Raw genomic sequence first — 17,732 nt, forward strand, 5'->3', positions numbered from 1 at the left:
TCCCCTGAAATCACTGACATATCTTTGCCAATGATTTACTGTATTTATTTATAACGCATAGTTTCATTGTGATTTTTATGATATTTATGTATTGCCATTGCAATTTAATTTTCACTTTATCTCAAAAACTTGAGCCAAGCTGACAAAACCAGTGCCAGATTCGGAATCACTGAAACATCTCTGAGAACAAAATCAGTTGAGCAGTGCAATAACTAAATGAAAAAAAGGAAAATGGAAATTTTTCCAATACAATTCTTTTTATTTTACCACATGTTTACATACACTAAACATGAACTCCAGTAAAAAAAAGTAATTTCATTTTTTCGATAAATGCGAAAATATCTCGCACATGAGTGTTGGTTATGTAGAAATAGCTATAATTTTGTAAAAAGAAAACATGTGAGCATGGCCACATGTTGTATTCGTTTTTGATATAATATAGTACTAGCTCATAAATCCACAGCCTATGATGTCATCACAGGACTAAACAGGACCAAAAACAGTTTCAACATTCAACACTAAATAAATGTATATATGTATAAAAAAGATATATTTCACCGGTCCAGCCGGTGTTATATATAAAAAAAAACATGTATAATAAATGTTGAAATCATATAAAACACTACTCATAAAATTGCGTGCAAAATAAAGATCGACTAATAAAAACATGACATCTCTCGAGAGGACTAAATTCTATTACACGTTCATTATGAACATTATTATTACCGTAATTATAACGATGAATTTACTCAATGACCAATTTATGTAAATAAGTTATTGAAATAATTGATTACACTGATCATATAAAAATGTATTAGAAATATATCCATTTAGATTCTCCATGTTGAGTGGAGAAAACATGATTGTCGCAACTTGTAAAATTCTAGAAATTTTTAGCATGATTGTAATTGAATAAGCCTATATCGAATATAGTCACAAGAAAATCGGTCCAGTACGATTTAAAAAGTGTCCGAGGACCTTCGAGAGCGCACCAGAGGTTGCTGGATGTGTTTTAGAACGAAGATTTAAAAATAAAATATATCTAGCAACTATATGACCGGGGAGGGGGAGGGGTTCTTAACGTGTGTCGCGACCAAAAATTAGGTCGGAGAGGCCTCTGACAAAGGTCGTGCAAATCCACATAAATCCTTAAAAAGGATAAGAATGCTCGGTCAATGGCGTAACCTAAAGCTTTCTTTAACCGCTTGTCCGCGGAGCAGCGAAACATTTTGCCAAATCCTTGAAGCAACTACGTGATTAGGAATCCCGTTCCGATATGTTTGTATAAAAGAGAAATGCGTACACAGGTTGCTCGGAATACAGAAGCTTTGCGCTGAACCCCTGCTGCCACCTATCAAATAAGAACAAACCTATTTGCTGTAAATTCTTCAGGTAGAATTGACTGTTGGTTTTATACCGGTGTGCAACGTGAAAATAAACAACGTGTGGTATGATACCATGTATTTTTTTTACTTTCATGCTGCATATCGATGTAAATCTTATGAGCCATAATACCCAGTTGTTATATTTTCATGTTTATCGCAAAATTATTTTGTGGCACATTTAAAAAAAACATAGCAACTGGTATTACGGCGCATAAAATGTACACAATACTGCAGCATGAAAATATAGAATATCGAATACGATTCATTTTCATGCTGCTTACCGGCTTGAGACACAACAATCAGTTAGCTTTTACCTGGTAGGTGACAGCAGGAATCTCGATGCAATTGTTTTTTTTACTATGTGTCAAAATGTCTATTAAACATACTAACCGGTATTATGACTCGTGAAATTTACAACGGTGTGCACCATGAACATAAAAAGTATTTGATGTTATATAACCGTATACTATTAATTTTCATGCTGTACACCGGTTTAAAAAACAAACAATTTTACTTTAAAGAATTATAACAAATAGTTTTTTTTATTGGTGGCAATAGGAGTCCCGTATCAACAATGTTTCTCGCATGATAAAAATATAAGTTAGAAAGTTGGTAAATTTTCCCTATGATTTTTTTTCTGGTTCGCAAATTATTTCTCCCGTTTATGCCGGTCCGAGAAATTGTTCAGCTTATCGCCCTTCCTAACCAGAACATGGCCTTGTCCCAATGCAGAAATATGATACCAGTTCAAAGACCTACCATGGTGAAAGACCTGGACCATGCTGGAAAAACTTAGTAAGTTTATCTCACCGGTCCGCAAGTAGAAAAATATTAAACACTGTCCTAAAGGGCCCTCGGCTCCTTTTTGTGTTTTTGACCAGGGTGGTCTCCGGCCAAGTGCGAATTAAATAACAATGTAATAAGGGAGAGGGGGGGGGGCTTCATCGACAAGTGTGTCGTGAAACGTACAATTTCAACTACAACGAAACGAGTTAAAACCGCTTCCATGTAAGCTGACCATATTTTATTGAGAGAAATACGGGATATTGGCGTAAGTATGAATATTTCTGATAACTATTGGTGTCAAAAAATCGGTCATCGTTGAAGATTCTAATAAGTACTGTTAGAGAAAACTATTTTTGATGTCATTCAATGAAATGAATTTCACAGAATTTGGCCCCTCTTTTTTTGGTGTCTATTAGAATGTAGGCCATTCCTCTCCCATGGACGAGCTCAATCCAAAGGAAGAGTTCATGAAGTACGACATGTACGACAGAGGTTCCTCGACACCGAAACCAGTGGTCGCCGAGATGCTGCTGTTATTTGGTGCAATCGCGGTGGGAGACAACGGCTGCACGGGGACCAGCCCCGTGTATTGTTGCGTGTGGTGTCTCATGCTCGAAGGCGGTAGGTATTGGTCCAGCTCCGATTCATCCAAGTTGTCCATGGCCTCTCGAGTCAGCTGACCCACGTCGACGTAACTGAAGTCTATAGGCTGTTCGGTCGCTATTGGAAAAGAAAAGAAAGATAAAAATGCCATCTTCAATTAATTTTATCATTAAACATGATTAAGACATACATGCTCAACGCATGGCCCACGGACCAAATTTGACCCTCTGAGTCATCTGATGTCGCCCGCGACCTCAAACATAATTTTTTTAGAAAAAATGACCTAAGTGGCACATTCACAGATAACTTTAATGACCTGCGGTCCATTTCCAGATCACCCAAGCGGCCCGCAGCACATCACTTAAGTAGATAGATCACTTAAGTAACCTTCGGCGCTATTCCTGATCACTTAATTAAGTGGCATGCTACACGTTTTCACTCAATGAAGTGGCCCGCACTGCCCTAAAGGTTAAACACCCTTGGACTAATACAAACAATTTCGCAACAACGACTCGATGAAACACTAAATGGTATGAAGATGAGGAAACGAAAACGTACCCATTTTGCCACTCCTTTCGTAATCCGTACCAGCGGATATCAAAGTCAGGTTTTCCTCCTTGGGACTCGATGGAGGAGTCGGAGGACTTGGCGGTGATGCGGCGGAACCATGGTTGTTGGCCAAGTCTGATGGCATTTTCATTACCTGGTTTGCTTCGCAGAACTTTAGAGATCTGTAAAAAAAAAAAGATTCGTGTTAGATGTGAATCTGGAATTGGATGAGTGTTTGTAATTTAAAGAAATAAAGTAAATGCTGCAAAAAAAAATCAGATGAATTTTAACCACAATGCAACTTTTCCAATGGGGTCGCCCTTCGTTCCTCAGAAAAACGCTTCCGTGGAGAGATGGCTCATTGCAATAGAGAAAAATTCCAGACCTGTATTCTCTGGTCTTTATTGGGAGGTGACCTCTTTATTGGACTGTCTTTCTGAGAGGTTTCACTTACGACCCCCTCCCCCATAAGGGTGGGGCTGGCAGGGCTCAACCCTGTGGTCTTATCACTTTTTGTTTTTTCACGCTATAAATTTATTAAAAATGGCCCCATGAAATGCCTGGCCAGGAGGGGGGAGGGGAGGCCAAAGGTCCCAACACACTGGTACCCTGCTCCATTAAGTGGGCCATGGTTTCACCGCATGAATCATCTAAGCGGCAAGACGGTGTTTGAAATATACCTTTTTTTCGATTGCCTTTGGGGTAGCATTGTAATATGCGTGTAGTAAAAGTAATGGACAAATACATAGCATTTTTCTCTTCAGTGGTTAATTGTTCTCGGAGTTGAAGGAGAACAACTATCACCTGCACAAAATCGGAAAAAGATCGTCTTTTTGAAAAAAAAAAAGACGCGCAATTTCACAGAAGATTTGATTATTTCAACTGTGCCAGTTATGAAACAGCGGAAAAGGTTAATAATGCTGCTAACTTTCATCACAAATTCTTTAATTAAATTTTAAATAAATTCTTTAATCTTAATTTCTCTTCAATCACAGATCCAGCGTATAATACACAAACTTGCACTTGCAACCACGTTGCTCTTAGGAATATATACAGTCGTGCTGTCTTATCTCATCAGCATTTTCTATATCAGCACAGAGTTCGTGATATAGAAAATCACAGTTAGCCCCCCCCCCCTTCCCTTACATAGAGGGGGAATAGTAGTCAAAACTGCTGTAACCCATTAAAAAAACTGCTGCGAGCCTGCATTAAGGCAAGTGTGTAGGTTCTGTTATTGGAACTATTAAGGCAGAGGTCTTCTACACGTTGCTCTCGGAGATTTTGCCGTGGTACGCGGATAATTTTTAGAGAATAGCTACAAAATATCGTAAGAGGTGACTAAATCAATAAAAATAATTTGATAAATCCCGCTAGGCAGTGATATTTAAAATTGCGAGATACCTTTCCGATTCACCAGTCACGCTGTGCATTTGTTACATTAGTATAACAATAAGTATGAACCACGGGACACGACAATTTTTTGGGGTTCCCCGATTCCATATATTTCAGGAGATTTCAGAATATTTGGAAAAACTAATTTCAGAATGAATGGAAGAAAATAATTTCAGAATGAATGGAAGAAAATAATTTCAGAATGAATGAAAGAAAATAATTTCAGAATGAATGGAAGAAAATAATTTCAGAATGAATGAAGGAAAATAATTTCAGAATGAATAAAAGAAAATAATTTCAGAATGAATGAAAGTAATAAATGAAAGAAAATAATTTCAGAATAAATGAAGGAATTAAAGGAATAATTTCAGAATAAATGAAAGAATTAAAGGAATAATTTCAAAAATTAAGGAAATAATTTCAAAAATTAAAGAAATAATTTCAAGAATTAAAGGAATAATTTCAAGAATTAAAGGAATAATTTCAAAAATTAAGGAAATATTTTCAAAAATTAAAGGAATAATTCCAGGAACTAAAAAAAATAATTCTAAGAATTAAAGAAAGAAATGGCTTTAGAACGGAGAAATAATTCCAGAATCACCAAAGGAAATAATTTTAAAATCATTTAAAATAACTTCAAAATTGATGAATCAAAAACTTTTCAGAATAGGTGAAAGAAATGATTTTGAAATTTATCGGAGTCAATATAATTAATGAAGGAAATAATTTCAAAATAAAATAAGTCTTCAATCAGTTCGGGGGGCCCCGTTGACTTATCTGTTATAAGACGCCACTGTACACATTACATTAATCTTTTGCGAATGCAAATTCCATCTTAAAACTTCAAATACCGCAGCAGGAGTTGGTGACCCGCGGACTTCGAGCAAAGTTTTAATTTTCTCGCAATGTCTTAAAGGTGACACCTATATGTTAAGATAAGGATCTGTATAGAAGTCAAGATGTCGGTAGAGAGGGTCAGACTCGTTGAGGAAAATTTAATTAGTTACAAAGACATTTATCTGAGAATCTGAAAGTAGTCCAGCATGCCATTCTGTTCTAAATTATGCAACTCATTAGGTAAAAATTTTGCCAACAGCTAAAATTACTATTACAGTCAAACTCGTTTACAGAAACATTCAAAATTCAGCGAAATTTTGTCGTTATAACCGAGTTATCGTTACAACCAAGTTGACATTCTCAAGACCTTTTGATTATAAAAAAATATAATCGGATGCAATGAAACTAGTGTGTGTGAAGTTGCTGTTTCATTAAAATTAGGGTGACCATATTTGATCAGGAAAAATATGGGGAATTGCGATCATAAATACGGGACATCACCAATTTTCGCTAAAAATGTTCCCAGTTTGCCAGCCAAATCACCGATTACAGTATTTCTTATAAATACCTGTTGGCGGGAAATGCAGTGCGAAAGTAAGTCTGATTTAAAATGCATTTCACATTTCACGGGGGGGGGGGGGGGGTTTAAAACGGCCAGAGCAGTCTTAATAGCATGACAGGCATCCGGCAAAGTGATTTTCCTGGAGCCCCTACCTGAATAGAAAAATATCTGCTACCCAATTTACATGCCCATCGTCGAAAATTTGACTGGATCTCATTTTAATGAGACCCTTTCTGCACTTGAGCCCATGCGTCAAGATGGCATTGAATACGACAAATATGGGAGATTAATATTGATATTTACTGTCATAACATACTCTATAAATATGCAAATTAACTTCATCCTCGATTTTAATAGGGGTTATGAATCGAAGCAAATTTCGTGGAAAAGAAGGGCTGTTTTCAAATAAAAAAAGTCAAGAAGAGAAAAATTTCGAAATACTCCACGTACGGGGTCATTTTATTACTCTGATTAATACGAAATAACGAGAAAAAATGTGTCGTTATATCCGAGGTGGATGTGTTTTCATTGCCGTTATAAGCAAGGTTCGTTAACATTATTCTCTGCGGGGATTAGTCAGAGCCGCCAGTTATCGGCGTTATAAAAGAGGTGTCACTACAACCGAGGTCGTTATAACAGAGTTCATTATTGTATTTGATTTCTTTTTTCTCGTGCAGTGTTTTCTTTTCTAAAATAAAGAAATTTCCATAAAATCGGAACAAATTCTTCTCCGAATGTTAGTTCAAACAGCAAAAAGGGAGTGCCATGTCGTTTTGCGGTAATTTGGTTCGTAATAATTGCATCAATTAGTGCAATTATTCATCGAAAAGACGGAGCAAAAAACCTCAGCTGCTAATGTCTGAGAATTTCAAGAAACTACTTAATGTCACACCACATGCATCCGCATGTTTTTGTTCTCCCCCCCCCCCCCCCCCCCCCCCGTGATTCTTTCTATAGGTTTTTATTTTGTGAAAAAAAAGTCAGTGGAATGGAAACCGCATAGTCAGTGACATTGACACGGTTTACGTCACATAAAACTGAAACACTCGCAAGTGGGCAGTGGCGTATTAACGGGTGGGTGCGCCACTGACTCAAAATTATCAAGTGCTTTTATTAATTCCTCAAATTATTCCTATCTTCAATTCTGAATTTCCAATAATTGTGAAATTATTTATTTCATTAATTCTGAAATTATTTATTTCATTAATTCTGAAATTATTTATTTCATTAATTCTGAAATTATTTATTTCATTAATTCTGAAATTATTTATTTCATTAATTCTGAAATTATTTATTTCATTAATTCTGAAATTATTTATTTCATTAATTCTGAAATTATTTATTTCATTAATTCTGAAATTATTTATTTCATTAATTCTGAAATTATTTATTTCATTAACTCACATTGGTTCTGAAATTATTAATTTCATTGATTCATATTTCTTCTGAATTTTCATTAATTCTGAAACTATTTCTTTGATGAATTCTGAAACTATTTCTTTGATGAATTCTGAAACTATTTCTTTGATGAATTCTGAAACTATTTCTTTGATGAATTCTGAAACTATTTCTTTGATGAATTCTGAAACTATTTCTTTGATGAATTCTGAAACTATTTCTTTGATGAATTCTGAAACTATTTCTTTGATGAATTCTGAAACTATTTCTTTGATGAATTCTGAAACTATTTCTTTGATGAATACTGAAACTATTTTCTGTATAAATTCTGAAATTATTTTCTGTATAAATTCTGAAATTATTTTCTGTATAAATTCTGAAATTATTTTCTGTATAAATTCTGAAATTATTTCTTGCATAAATTCTGAAATTATTTCTTGCATAAATTCTGAAATTATTTCAGGATGCAGGTTTGGAACCAATGGCATAATATAGAGAAGTCATATCATTAAGGGCATTGGAATTTTCTTACGCACAATAAAATAAAACTGAACACGTGCTACCAAAGAGATTTACTGGACATTAGTTCCCCGAGATGAACTTCGGAAAGAAAAATTATTTTTCTGCACCAAGCGTGTGTACTAAACCCATGTCCTCTTGCATACAAATGCAAGAGGACCCGAATTCGATTCCCAGTGGGGACAAATAACTTTTCTTGCCGAAGTTCATCTCGGCACTATGTCCAATAAATCTCTTTCTTTAATATGTTTTACAACGGGGAGAAAGTGACGTCTTTCTCTTCTGAACTGGCATAGTACATCCTGGTAGAGTCGAATCCCGTTATAACGAAGTCCTAGAGACTCCTAGTGTCGTTATAAAAGGTTTTCGCATTGTTCGTATGCAAACTTATCTGAGGGATTAGAAAAGTGTTCGTTAAAACGAGATTTTCGCTATAACGGTATTCGTTGAAACGGGGTTTGACTGTGTTATGGAATAGTCGGGTAATATGGGATACCGGGTTTTCTGCGCCTTCGGGTATGCCCCCCAACCCAACCACTAAGTAGAACAGTTATAAACTACTTCAAAATACCCCCGTGATGCTAAAGTATAAAGTCAGTGTCGTTCGGTTGTCGCCATCATCACGGCTGCTATAGGAAAATATTTGTTTTTCCGCTTCCACTCAGGTAAGTTTTCACGAAGGTGTTTAATAATTATGAGAAATTAATTAAATTGAATTGGAAATGTGCCCAATAATTTGAAACTAAGCACAATATACATCACATTGTATTTTATTGGGCTACGCTAATTTTCAGCTCGCACTTCCCTCCGGTTATAGATGGAACGATATTTCTTCACCGATTTCACAGATGGTGTGTCTGGTAATATGGAATACTGAGTTAAACTAGAATATCTCTTGAAGATGTTTGGCTGTTGGAGCAGAATAGGAAAGTTACATTGGTGACTCTTGTAGATAGACAATGACACCACTGCATCATCAACTACAAGAACAAAACGATGAAATTTTTATTGTCTTTTAGACCGGCGTTTCTCAACCTTTCTATGCCCAAGGAATAGTAATATGTCCGAAACGATTCTACTGACCACATATCACTATTTTACGATACATTTTCGTATTTTCACTTATTGTATTTTGACCGTTTTGAGTTTCTTCATATAATTGTCTAGTTTTTTCAACGGAGCTTATTTGAATTTATATCAGTGAAATCGTGAATGGAGATAATATTTTCATAACTTAATCAAATTATACTGCGGTAATTATGGTTATATATATAATTCATAAACCCATCAATAATTTTTTTTCTCCTAATTTTAGCAACAATCGGTGATTTTGCCGAGTTGTGGCAACGATTTTGGTGACAATCGGCGATGATGGTTTTTTTTTTGTCTTTTTAACTATTTTCAGTATTTCTTTCAATGAAACATGGTCACCTTGTCATGATGAAAGTTTTTTTTTCCATGAAATGATTTTTTAATGAAATTCGTAGTGTTCTTTTATTTCCCTATAGAGAGTAGAGAGAGAGAGAGAGAGCAAAACCCTATTTACAATATTTTAGCAATTTTTTTTCTAAAGTTCGTATCTAGGGTTGTAATTTACCGAATTTTTCTCGATGAGATATGGTTATGAAGATTTTCTACAGCTGGCTGATGAATTTAGGAAAGAAAAAAAATTCATCCGCCTTTGCAGGGAATTGAACCCACTTTCTCTCACTTTTTTTTTTTTTTTTTTCAAACCGAGCACAACTCAGGTCTATTACCATAGGCAATTTACTACCTAGTGACTTGTGCCGGAAGTGTAAGTGCGTGTACCTAATAGTCTGAGTGCGTATCTAGTGTTGTGTATGATTTTTCAGTGCTGCCATCTATATCTCAGAAGTGAAGTGAGTGATGTATAGTGACTGAATATTTGTACTGTTTGTAGGATGCTGCTCTCTGTGGCGAGACTTTTTAACGGGGAGATCGGCTCGCATTTGCGCCTCGAAGTTGGGAACCACAGAAAACCAACTTCATCCGACCACCACTGTGGCGACGGTGGGGCTCGAACCCGGATCCCCGCGATGCGAGTCCGTCACTATGACCACTCGACCACCACAGCGGCACTTTCTCTCACTTGCCGGTTGAGTGCCCTAGACCGTTAGACTACAAAGGCGACGAATATTAATCTTTCCTTAGTTGGATAAGTCACCATCTGATGGCGGTGTCAGCAATTGTGAGCTTTAGATCAACATCACCTGTAGAAGAAGGCCTCCGCACGAAGCTTGTGACATCACTGAAGAAGACCATCTCACCTACAGCCATTGTGTGTGGATATGCTACAAAAAGGGTAAAGATGGCGCATGCGCCGGCCTGCTATATCCAATGGCTGTAAAGGAGATGGTCTTCTTCAGTGACGGCACGAGCTTCTTGCGGAGGCCTTCTGCTATAGGTAGTGTTGGTTAGGTCCGATCGCCCATGTATGGTCCCGTTCAGTGCACACGAGCTCTAAGAAGAGATTGAGATTCGTTGCCTTTGTAATCTAATGCGCTCACCCGGCAAATGAGAGGAAGTGGGTTCGAGTCCCCGAAAGGAGTCTTAGTTGGTTTTGTTAATTGAATTTTCTTTCTTTCCTAAAATCATCTTCGCATCAGCCAGCAGTTGAAAACCTTCGTATGATAAGCGGAGAGCGACATCATCCTTGAGATATGGTAACCCTAATTATATATAAAAGTCTAATTTTTCATTAGGAACGCATAAGCTATCACTTATATCGGTGGCAACAATTGAGATCAATCCGAATGAATTTTCTTCATTTTGAACCCCCTATTGCCTATTTACCCCATGAAAATGACTTTTAATGTCTTTTTTCTGAGTTTAAATATATATTTTTTTAAAACACGGTATATACTTGTGAATGAAAGCTAAGAAACTAAATTTTATAGAAATACGGGTTTTTAAGGTTTCTATCATGTTTTGAACTGGAATAATCAAAAAAATGACAGTGGTATTTCATATTACCCGAATGTACTGATACTGTCATGAAACGATTGATAGAAACGGATGGACTGTATATAAGTACCTGAAGATGATTGCTGTGCTGTTGCTGCTGCTGTTGATCGACGTCACGTGGTTCGAGGACAATTCCTGATTGGCTCGATGATCTTTAGATGACGACGAAGAGTTGTTTGAAGAAGATGATGAAGATGAAGAGTTCTTTTTCCTTCTCGGTTGGTACTTGTAATCGGGATGTTCACGCTTGTGTATGGACCTTAACCTTTCGGCTTCTTCTACGAATGGCCGTTTATCGTCTTCGTTGAGAAGCCTTTTGAAGAGAGAGAGAGAGGCAATTAGAAAAATATTAATCTTCCATCCGGATGTTGATAAAATTCCTCGTTCTCTGGCACTTCCAAAATAAGTCAACGATCAGTAATCACGATTAAAATGTGACATACAATCGAGAAACAATCATTATTTATAAGAGAGAATGACTTACAAAAACACAAAAACATTTTTCCTTTATAGTAAATGTTTCCTTTATTAGTATGTGAGGGTAAAATTTTCTACTTAAATCGTCTCTAACAAACACACTTACCGCTCTCTTGGTACAGATTATTTTGAAATATTTGAACACCCTTGAAGAATGCGATAAAAAATTTAAAATATCTCGCGGCGCCATTACCGAATCTTTTCGTTACACTACCGAAATATTTTCTTGATCTCACAGTACACTGAACTGTCGTGACTCGCCGTTAGGGAGTCAGTGGTCAGAATTACTATACCAGGGAGTGTCAGTGAAAGCTTCAACATTAAGCTAAGTTGTCACTCATAGACAAAATTAGGTGACTATCTATGGACAAATCACTGATTTTTGTCCATAGACAACCGCAAAAAAATCGCTTAACCGTCTATAGATTTCATCATGCACCCACACCAACATTCAATCTCAGAACACCATGTGACATCCATCCGAGATTGGATACCACAGACCTACGAGTTTAGTATATGAGAAATCCCAGAACGCTCCCGATTTGTTGGACGAGTGTCAAAAAGGAATCGCGGAACGTTGTCTATGGACGCGTGTTGCATGATTTTCTCTATGTGAGTGTCGGCATACCCTTAAACTACGTCCCCAATCAAGACAAGATCAAGTGAATGTCTACAGACGAATCGCGGAACATTGTTTTCTAGCATGGCCCGGTCTTTGGCCACCTGCTTATATCTCTTCGTTGAAACAAAGTGGGGGGGGGGGGGGCATGTTCTGGTTAGGAGGAGGAACATTGTCTACAGACAAATCGCGGAACATTGTGTGCATAGACAAATCACGAACCATTCTTTAAAGACAAATTTTCGCGAGTCATTATTTATAAACAAAAATCGCAAAACATTGTCTTTAGACACGTGATTCGAAATTTCGTCTGTGAGTGTTGACATATCCTGAAATTACGTCTCTGCTCATAGACAAGATCACGCGACTGTCTATAGACAAATTTCTGTCTGTAGACAGTCGTGCAACGAATCGAAAATTGTTATGCGTCCACACCTACAAAATTTTATTCTTCATCCGAGAAGACAGACTTGCGATTTTGGTCTATGAGAAGTTGCAGAACACCCGATTTGTTGCGCAACTGGCTATTGACAATCACGGGACATTGTCTATAGACACGTATTGTGATTTTGTCTACGATTGTGGACATACCCCTTATGAATATAACATTATTTTAAAAATGATTTTCATCGCTGTCAATTTTTAAAATTGCAATGTTTGAAAAAGTTTTCTGTCAACAAAGTCCAAACTTTGTCCAAAAACAAAAAAATTATTACCGATATCATCAGTTTTTTTTTAAATCGCCTTTTATGAATAACATTGTTAGAAAAACAATTAGTTATCATCAGCAACAGTCTTTGAAAGCAGATTGTTTTGAAGTATAACCATTGCGTTGTTTTAAAAAACAATTTTTTTTTTTCATCAGCATTAATGTTAAAAAAAGGGAATTGTTATAAGTGTCATTGTTCGAGAAACTATTTTTATCGAAATCACAATGTTTGAAAGAAGATCGGAAAATAATTATCATTAGCATTCAATGTTTCAAAATTGATTGTTTTTATTATTTAAATTATTTCTGTAATGAATAGCAAAGGAAAAAAACGTTACTATTAGCATCGATGTCTAAAAGCGATTTGCATTAATTCAAAAAAAAAAAGATTATTAGCAGAAATATTGTTAGGAAAAAGTCATTATATATTATATATTGGAAAAAAAAACTAGTCACCAGTACATATAAAATATATATATATATATTGCTGAGAGAGAAAATAACGGAAATAATTCTAACAGCCTATTAATTAAAAACAAATATATATATGTATATTAGTTTGAAGAATTATTGTTGTTCGGGTATCATTTGATAAATATTAAATTGATGATTAATTAATTAAACAAATTCAGAACATTATTTTGGTTTCTTAAATATAAATTGCTTTATACGTACACTGAACATATTACAATAAGTATTACTTTAATTACAAGACGCACGTATTTGTTTATTGATTAGTACCCGTGCGAACACTGAATGGCATGTAACATTTTTTTGTGCACACACATGCGAATAAACTTACTATCCATTAATTGTTCTTTTTTTACTCTTTATTAACATACAGTCAGCCCCGCTTAATCGGATAAATGGATAATCCCTCTTAAACGGATAAAATCCACCGGCACTAAAATTTCTTCCATGGAGACAAAAATCACACAAATATGGGATAATCTCAACGACTTTTCCCCAATTAATCGAATATTACGGTTCACACATTAACTGTTAGCTATTAAACCACTGTACACATAACGTTTTTATTGAATGAAACATTTGGAATTGATGAAAAATATGTTACTAAGTTAAGATTTAAAAAAAAATGAATTTGAGAGTAGGTACTGGCCTTAAAGTATTCAAGTTATCTCTTCAACACATATATTTAATTATTTTATTTTTATTCTCTGTTGAGCCAAAAGAGGGCGCTAACTTTCTAACTAAAAAGTTAGAGTCCTCAGAGGTATTGTGATGATTGTAATTAAATATAAATTTTCATTTCATTTTTTATGTCTGATTTATTCGAGAAGCTTCATTAACATTGTCCTTCGTCAGTTTTCAGTTTTCAAACTATACTAACATCGTAAAATGGTAATTGAATTGTGTGCAAGAATTGTTGAATGTTGATATCCGATTATAATCGGGGGGCCGACTGTATTGTACATTTCTGTTTTATTCAGTGTATCCTATTCCTTCTGTAAACATATACTTCGTACGAGTTTTTAAATAAAAAAATATGGAGATATTTATTCTCTTTTCTTTCATATCAAGCGACTCAATGGTGTTGCTTAAGCCAGCCTGAGTAAACAAATTACACTGAAAAAAAGTAATTTTGTTTCCAAAACCCAATTAAATTTCGCATTTTTAGAGTGAACAGAACAAGGACGTAGGAAAAATGTCAATTATAGTCCACTCTCCGTAAATCTTTTTAGTTAGTTATTTATTATTAAAATTATTTCTTAGTAAGGATAATACATCGCATGAGAGATAGATTCTTATTTATTAAATGTAAGTCAACCGCCGCTTTTATTAATTAGGTTAATATTGGGGTATAACATTGAATTTTTGTTGCCACGGAGGCACTAAAAAGACATAATGATCAGATATGCAAATGAATATGGGGTGTTTATCTTGATTTTTTTGAAGGAAGGCACGATCAATATTTGATTTGAACTGAAAGTGAAAGAAAGTACATAATTGGATCATAGAAAATACTATAGTAACCCCGAGTTACGTGCGCACTGAATTGCAATTAATCCAAGTCACGTGAAAATAATATTCGATGAAAATTCGAAGAAAAAAAATCGACTTATACAAGTTTGGAACGCTAAACAAAAAAACTCCGTTTTGAACAAGTCGAAGTGCCTAATTTTCGGGCTGTACTGTGTACTGTATTTTGTCTTGGAAGAAAAATTACTTTTTCTCTGTACAGAATAATCGTAATAATAAAATACACTTCCAAGCTAATTAATTAATTTTTTGTACAGAGTGCCGAGGTTTGTAGAATTAGGGAATCCAAATTAATGGAGGACCAGGACCTGTTCGGACCAGCGAAAAATTCGAATTACTGGGGTTCATCTTTTAAAAACATGTCCTTTTTTTGAATATTTAATTACAGGGTATTCCTACGTGTTGAGTAAGAATTACAGATATAATACATAATTCTGTCCAACCAGGGCCATTCAAATCAGTTCAGAAACTCAGGACCCAAGGTTTACGGGCCCCCTATTTTTGACTTCCGTAGAAAAAAATACATATTTATAGGTGTTTATAAGCACTAACTCATACTGCGAATGGAAAAATAAAATAATTTGAATAAGGACGAAAAAAAAGGACCCACACATTGAATAAAAATCTCCAATGGTTTCGGTGCCTGTGTTAGTCTCGTTGGGGGCAGGTCACCTTTGAAGGTGCCGCTGTATTTAACAGCGATCGAGAATTGATAGAGCCCGGTGCGTATCTTTTCCTCACAACAATATTATTAAATATATTGAATGGGCGGGGGGGGGGGCAAGTACATGGCAGGTAGTTTTAATTCGAAAACACAGCCACACGTGGAATTCGATTCATAAGTGAACATTCAATATAATTTACAATTTTACATCAACTGTGGCAAATATCTAAGGGCTATAACACAGAAACGAATTTAGGGGTGTACGATAGGCGCGGTCGCACCGGTCCCCATGCCTTAGGTGTCCCTCCCCCCTTATTGCACTCACGTTAACAGAAGTGAAAAAATAAAAATTAGTAAAAATTAATCGCCAAAAATTTTTCCATCCAAAATTATAGAGATCACCACAGAAATATATATTCGATCCAGGTGACTAAAGGGATTTTTATTTCAAGTTTTGAGCCAAAGGGACCCAGAGCCCCCATCAAACAGTGATCCCCAAATTATTAAAGGTTTTCATCAGTTCAGTGAAATTATTATTCTCATTAATTCCGAATTTTCATCAATTCTGGAGTTATTTACTTTGATAAATTTGAAAATAAAAATTCATAACGTCACTGAAAGAACGGTAGCCAGACGCGTATTTACGGGACTGGGGGGGGGGGGGGGCTAAGCGGGCTATAGCTCAGGTCAGAAGTTCGGAGGGGTGGAAAATTCAAGCAATCAGTGGTCAAGAAAATTAGAGTGGAATGGGAGAAGTGTGGCAAAACCATAGATACACCCCCCTGCATAGAAATTGAGAGACTAAGTCAGTGAGAGATCAAAAAAGTAACCTAGAGCATGTGAGTTACCAAAAGAGTATAAACATGCGAGTGAGCACAAGTATAGGAGTGACTAAAAAAGTAAGTAAGCGTAAGAGTGAGCATAGGTATACGAATGACCAAAAAAAGTGACGTAGAGGACTAGGAACCAGGTGAGTTGGCGACGAAAAGAATGACCTAGAGAATTTTCAAGTATGTGTGACCAAAACAAAGTGTAAGCATTGTGACCTAGCAAGCGAAGGACGAAAAGAGTGACTTGGGGGGTGAATGACAAAAAGAGTGACAGAGACAGAGCCATATTGTCTGGGGGGATCTAAGCGGATTGTAAATTATAACCAAAGGCCGCAAATTTGAGGAATGAATAGGTCAAGAAAATTGGACTAAAGCAGTGTCGTCTCGAAGCATAGGTCCTATCGTTGGCCTCAAGTGCGGGGGGGGGGGGCCCATGGTAATTTGATCTTATGATTTTTTAGAGTAAGAATAAACTCGATGGGAGATACTTCCAGTCTGGTTACGAGCAGTGCCTTCTTAACGCATGGGTCTATTCGGGCACGGTTAGAGCCTTAAGCTCAAAGGGGCCTCATAATAATGAAATCTGGGCACAATTTTTCAGAATACGTATATGAACAATGGGTCACAGGTATTTCTAGCCAGGTAGCCTCACAAAAATTATTTTGCCCGGGGAGGGGGAGGCTATGATGCTCTTAAGATGGCCCGGGGCCCACCACGATGCTATTAACACGGCCCTGGACTAGAGTGGGAGAAAAGGGCGGAAAATCTGAAAAGCCCACTTTCGGCAAAAAACCATAAATCCGCCTCTCCGACAACAATATCGACGCACACACACAACTTACCTCCATAATTTTCCAAGGGTCTTGCTCAGCTCGGCGTTATGCAGATGCGGATATTGGTCGGCCAACTTGCGCCTGGCAGCCTGCGCCCACACCATGAAGGCATTCATCGGACGTTTCACGTAGGGTTTACGCCTTTCGGACCCTGGCCCAGTGGTCCTGGTCGGTGCCGGTATCACGGTCCAGTCGTAACCCTTCAGCACCTTGGTGACGGCAGCTCTTATCGAGTTCGGGAACCGTCCGTCCTCGAAACTATCCGCGTACTCGCTGTCCGTACTCGTTTCGCTGTCCCGGTTGATGTCCATGTCAGACTGGAGATCCAGACGGGATTTGCCGTTCGCATACGAGGTAGTTACCAATCTCTCTCTCTCTATGTCTCTCACGACTAACTAACTTACTTCTGAATGTATGTAGAGTGTTGGCAAAAAACAAAATAAGAGACGGCAACCGCTATTTCTCCGCCCACTCTGGAAAGATCTCAGGAGTCATAACTGAGAAGTAAAAAGGAAAAAAAATTAGAATCTCTTTTTTTTTTTTTTTGCTTTCGTAATATTTTGTTCTTCTTTTCCATAATGTT

At 36.5% G+C, this 17,732-nt stretch overlaps 1 protein-coding gene across 1 annotated transcript; it reads right to left on the minus strand.

Moving 5' to 3' along the window:
• Positions 1-243: 243 nt before the first annotated feature.
• On the minus strand, positions 244-17,649 carry LOC149063850 (transcription factor SOX-9-like). The gene is made up of 4 exons (XM_089255023.1): positions 17,159-17,649; positions 11,087-11,329; positions 3,333-3,505; positions 244-2,891 (listed from the first exon to the last, which is right to left on the minus strand). The coding sequence occupies exons 1-4, from the start codon at positions 17,458-17,460 to the stop codon at positions 2,584-2,586; spliced, it is 1,026 nt and encodes a 341-aa protein (XP_089111149.1). The 5' UTR covers positions 17,461-17,649; the 3' UTR covers positions 244-2,583.
• Positions 17,650-17,732: the final 83 nt, after the last annotated feature.

This window comes from Pholcus phalangioides, unplaced genomic scaffold, assembly GCF_987345545.1.
Source record: "Pholcus phalangioides strain wild (caught in Gottingen) unplaced genomic scaffold, Ppha-v1.0 ptg000042l_1, whole genome shotgun sequence".
Lineage (NCBI taxonomy): Eukaryota > Metazoa > Arthropoda > Arachnida > Araneae > Pholcidae > Pholcus > Pholcus phalangioides.

Excerpts from the sequence above, each read along its gene's own strand:
- LOC149063850 (XM_089255023.1), bottom strand. The coding sequence starts at position 17,460 with ATGGACATCAACCGGGACAGCGAAACGAGTACGGACAGCGAGTACGCG. Across the intron at positions 11,330-17,158 it reads ACCCTTGGAAAATTATGGAG|GCTTCTCAACGAAGACGATA; the intron begins GTAAGTTGTGTG and ends TCTCTTCAAAAG. Across the intron at positions 2,892-3,332 it reads CGAAAGGAGTGGCAAAATGG|CGACCGAACAGCCTATAGAC; the intron begins GTACGTTTTCGT and ends CTTTTCCAATAG.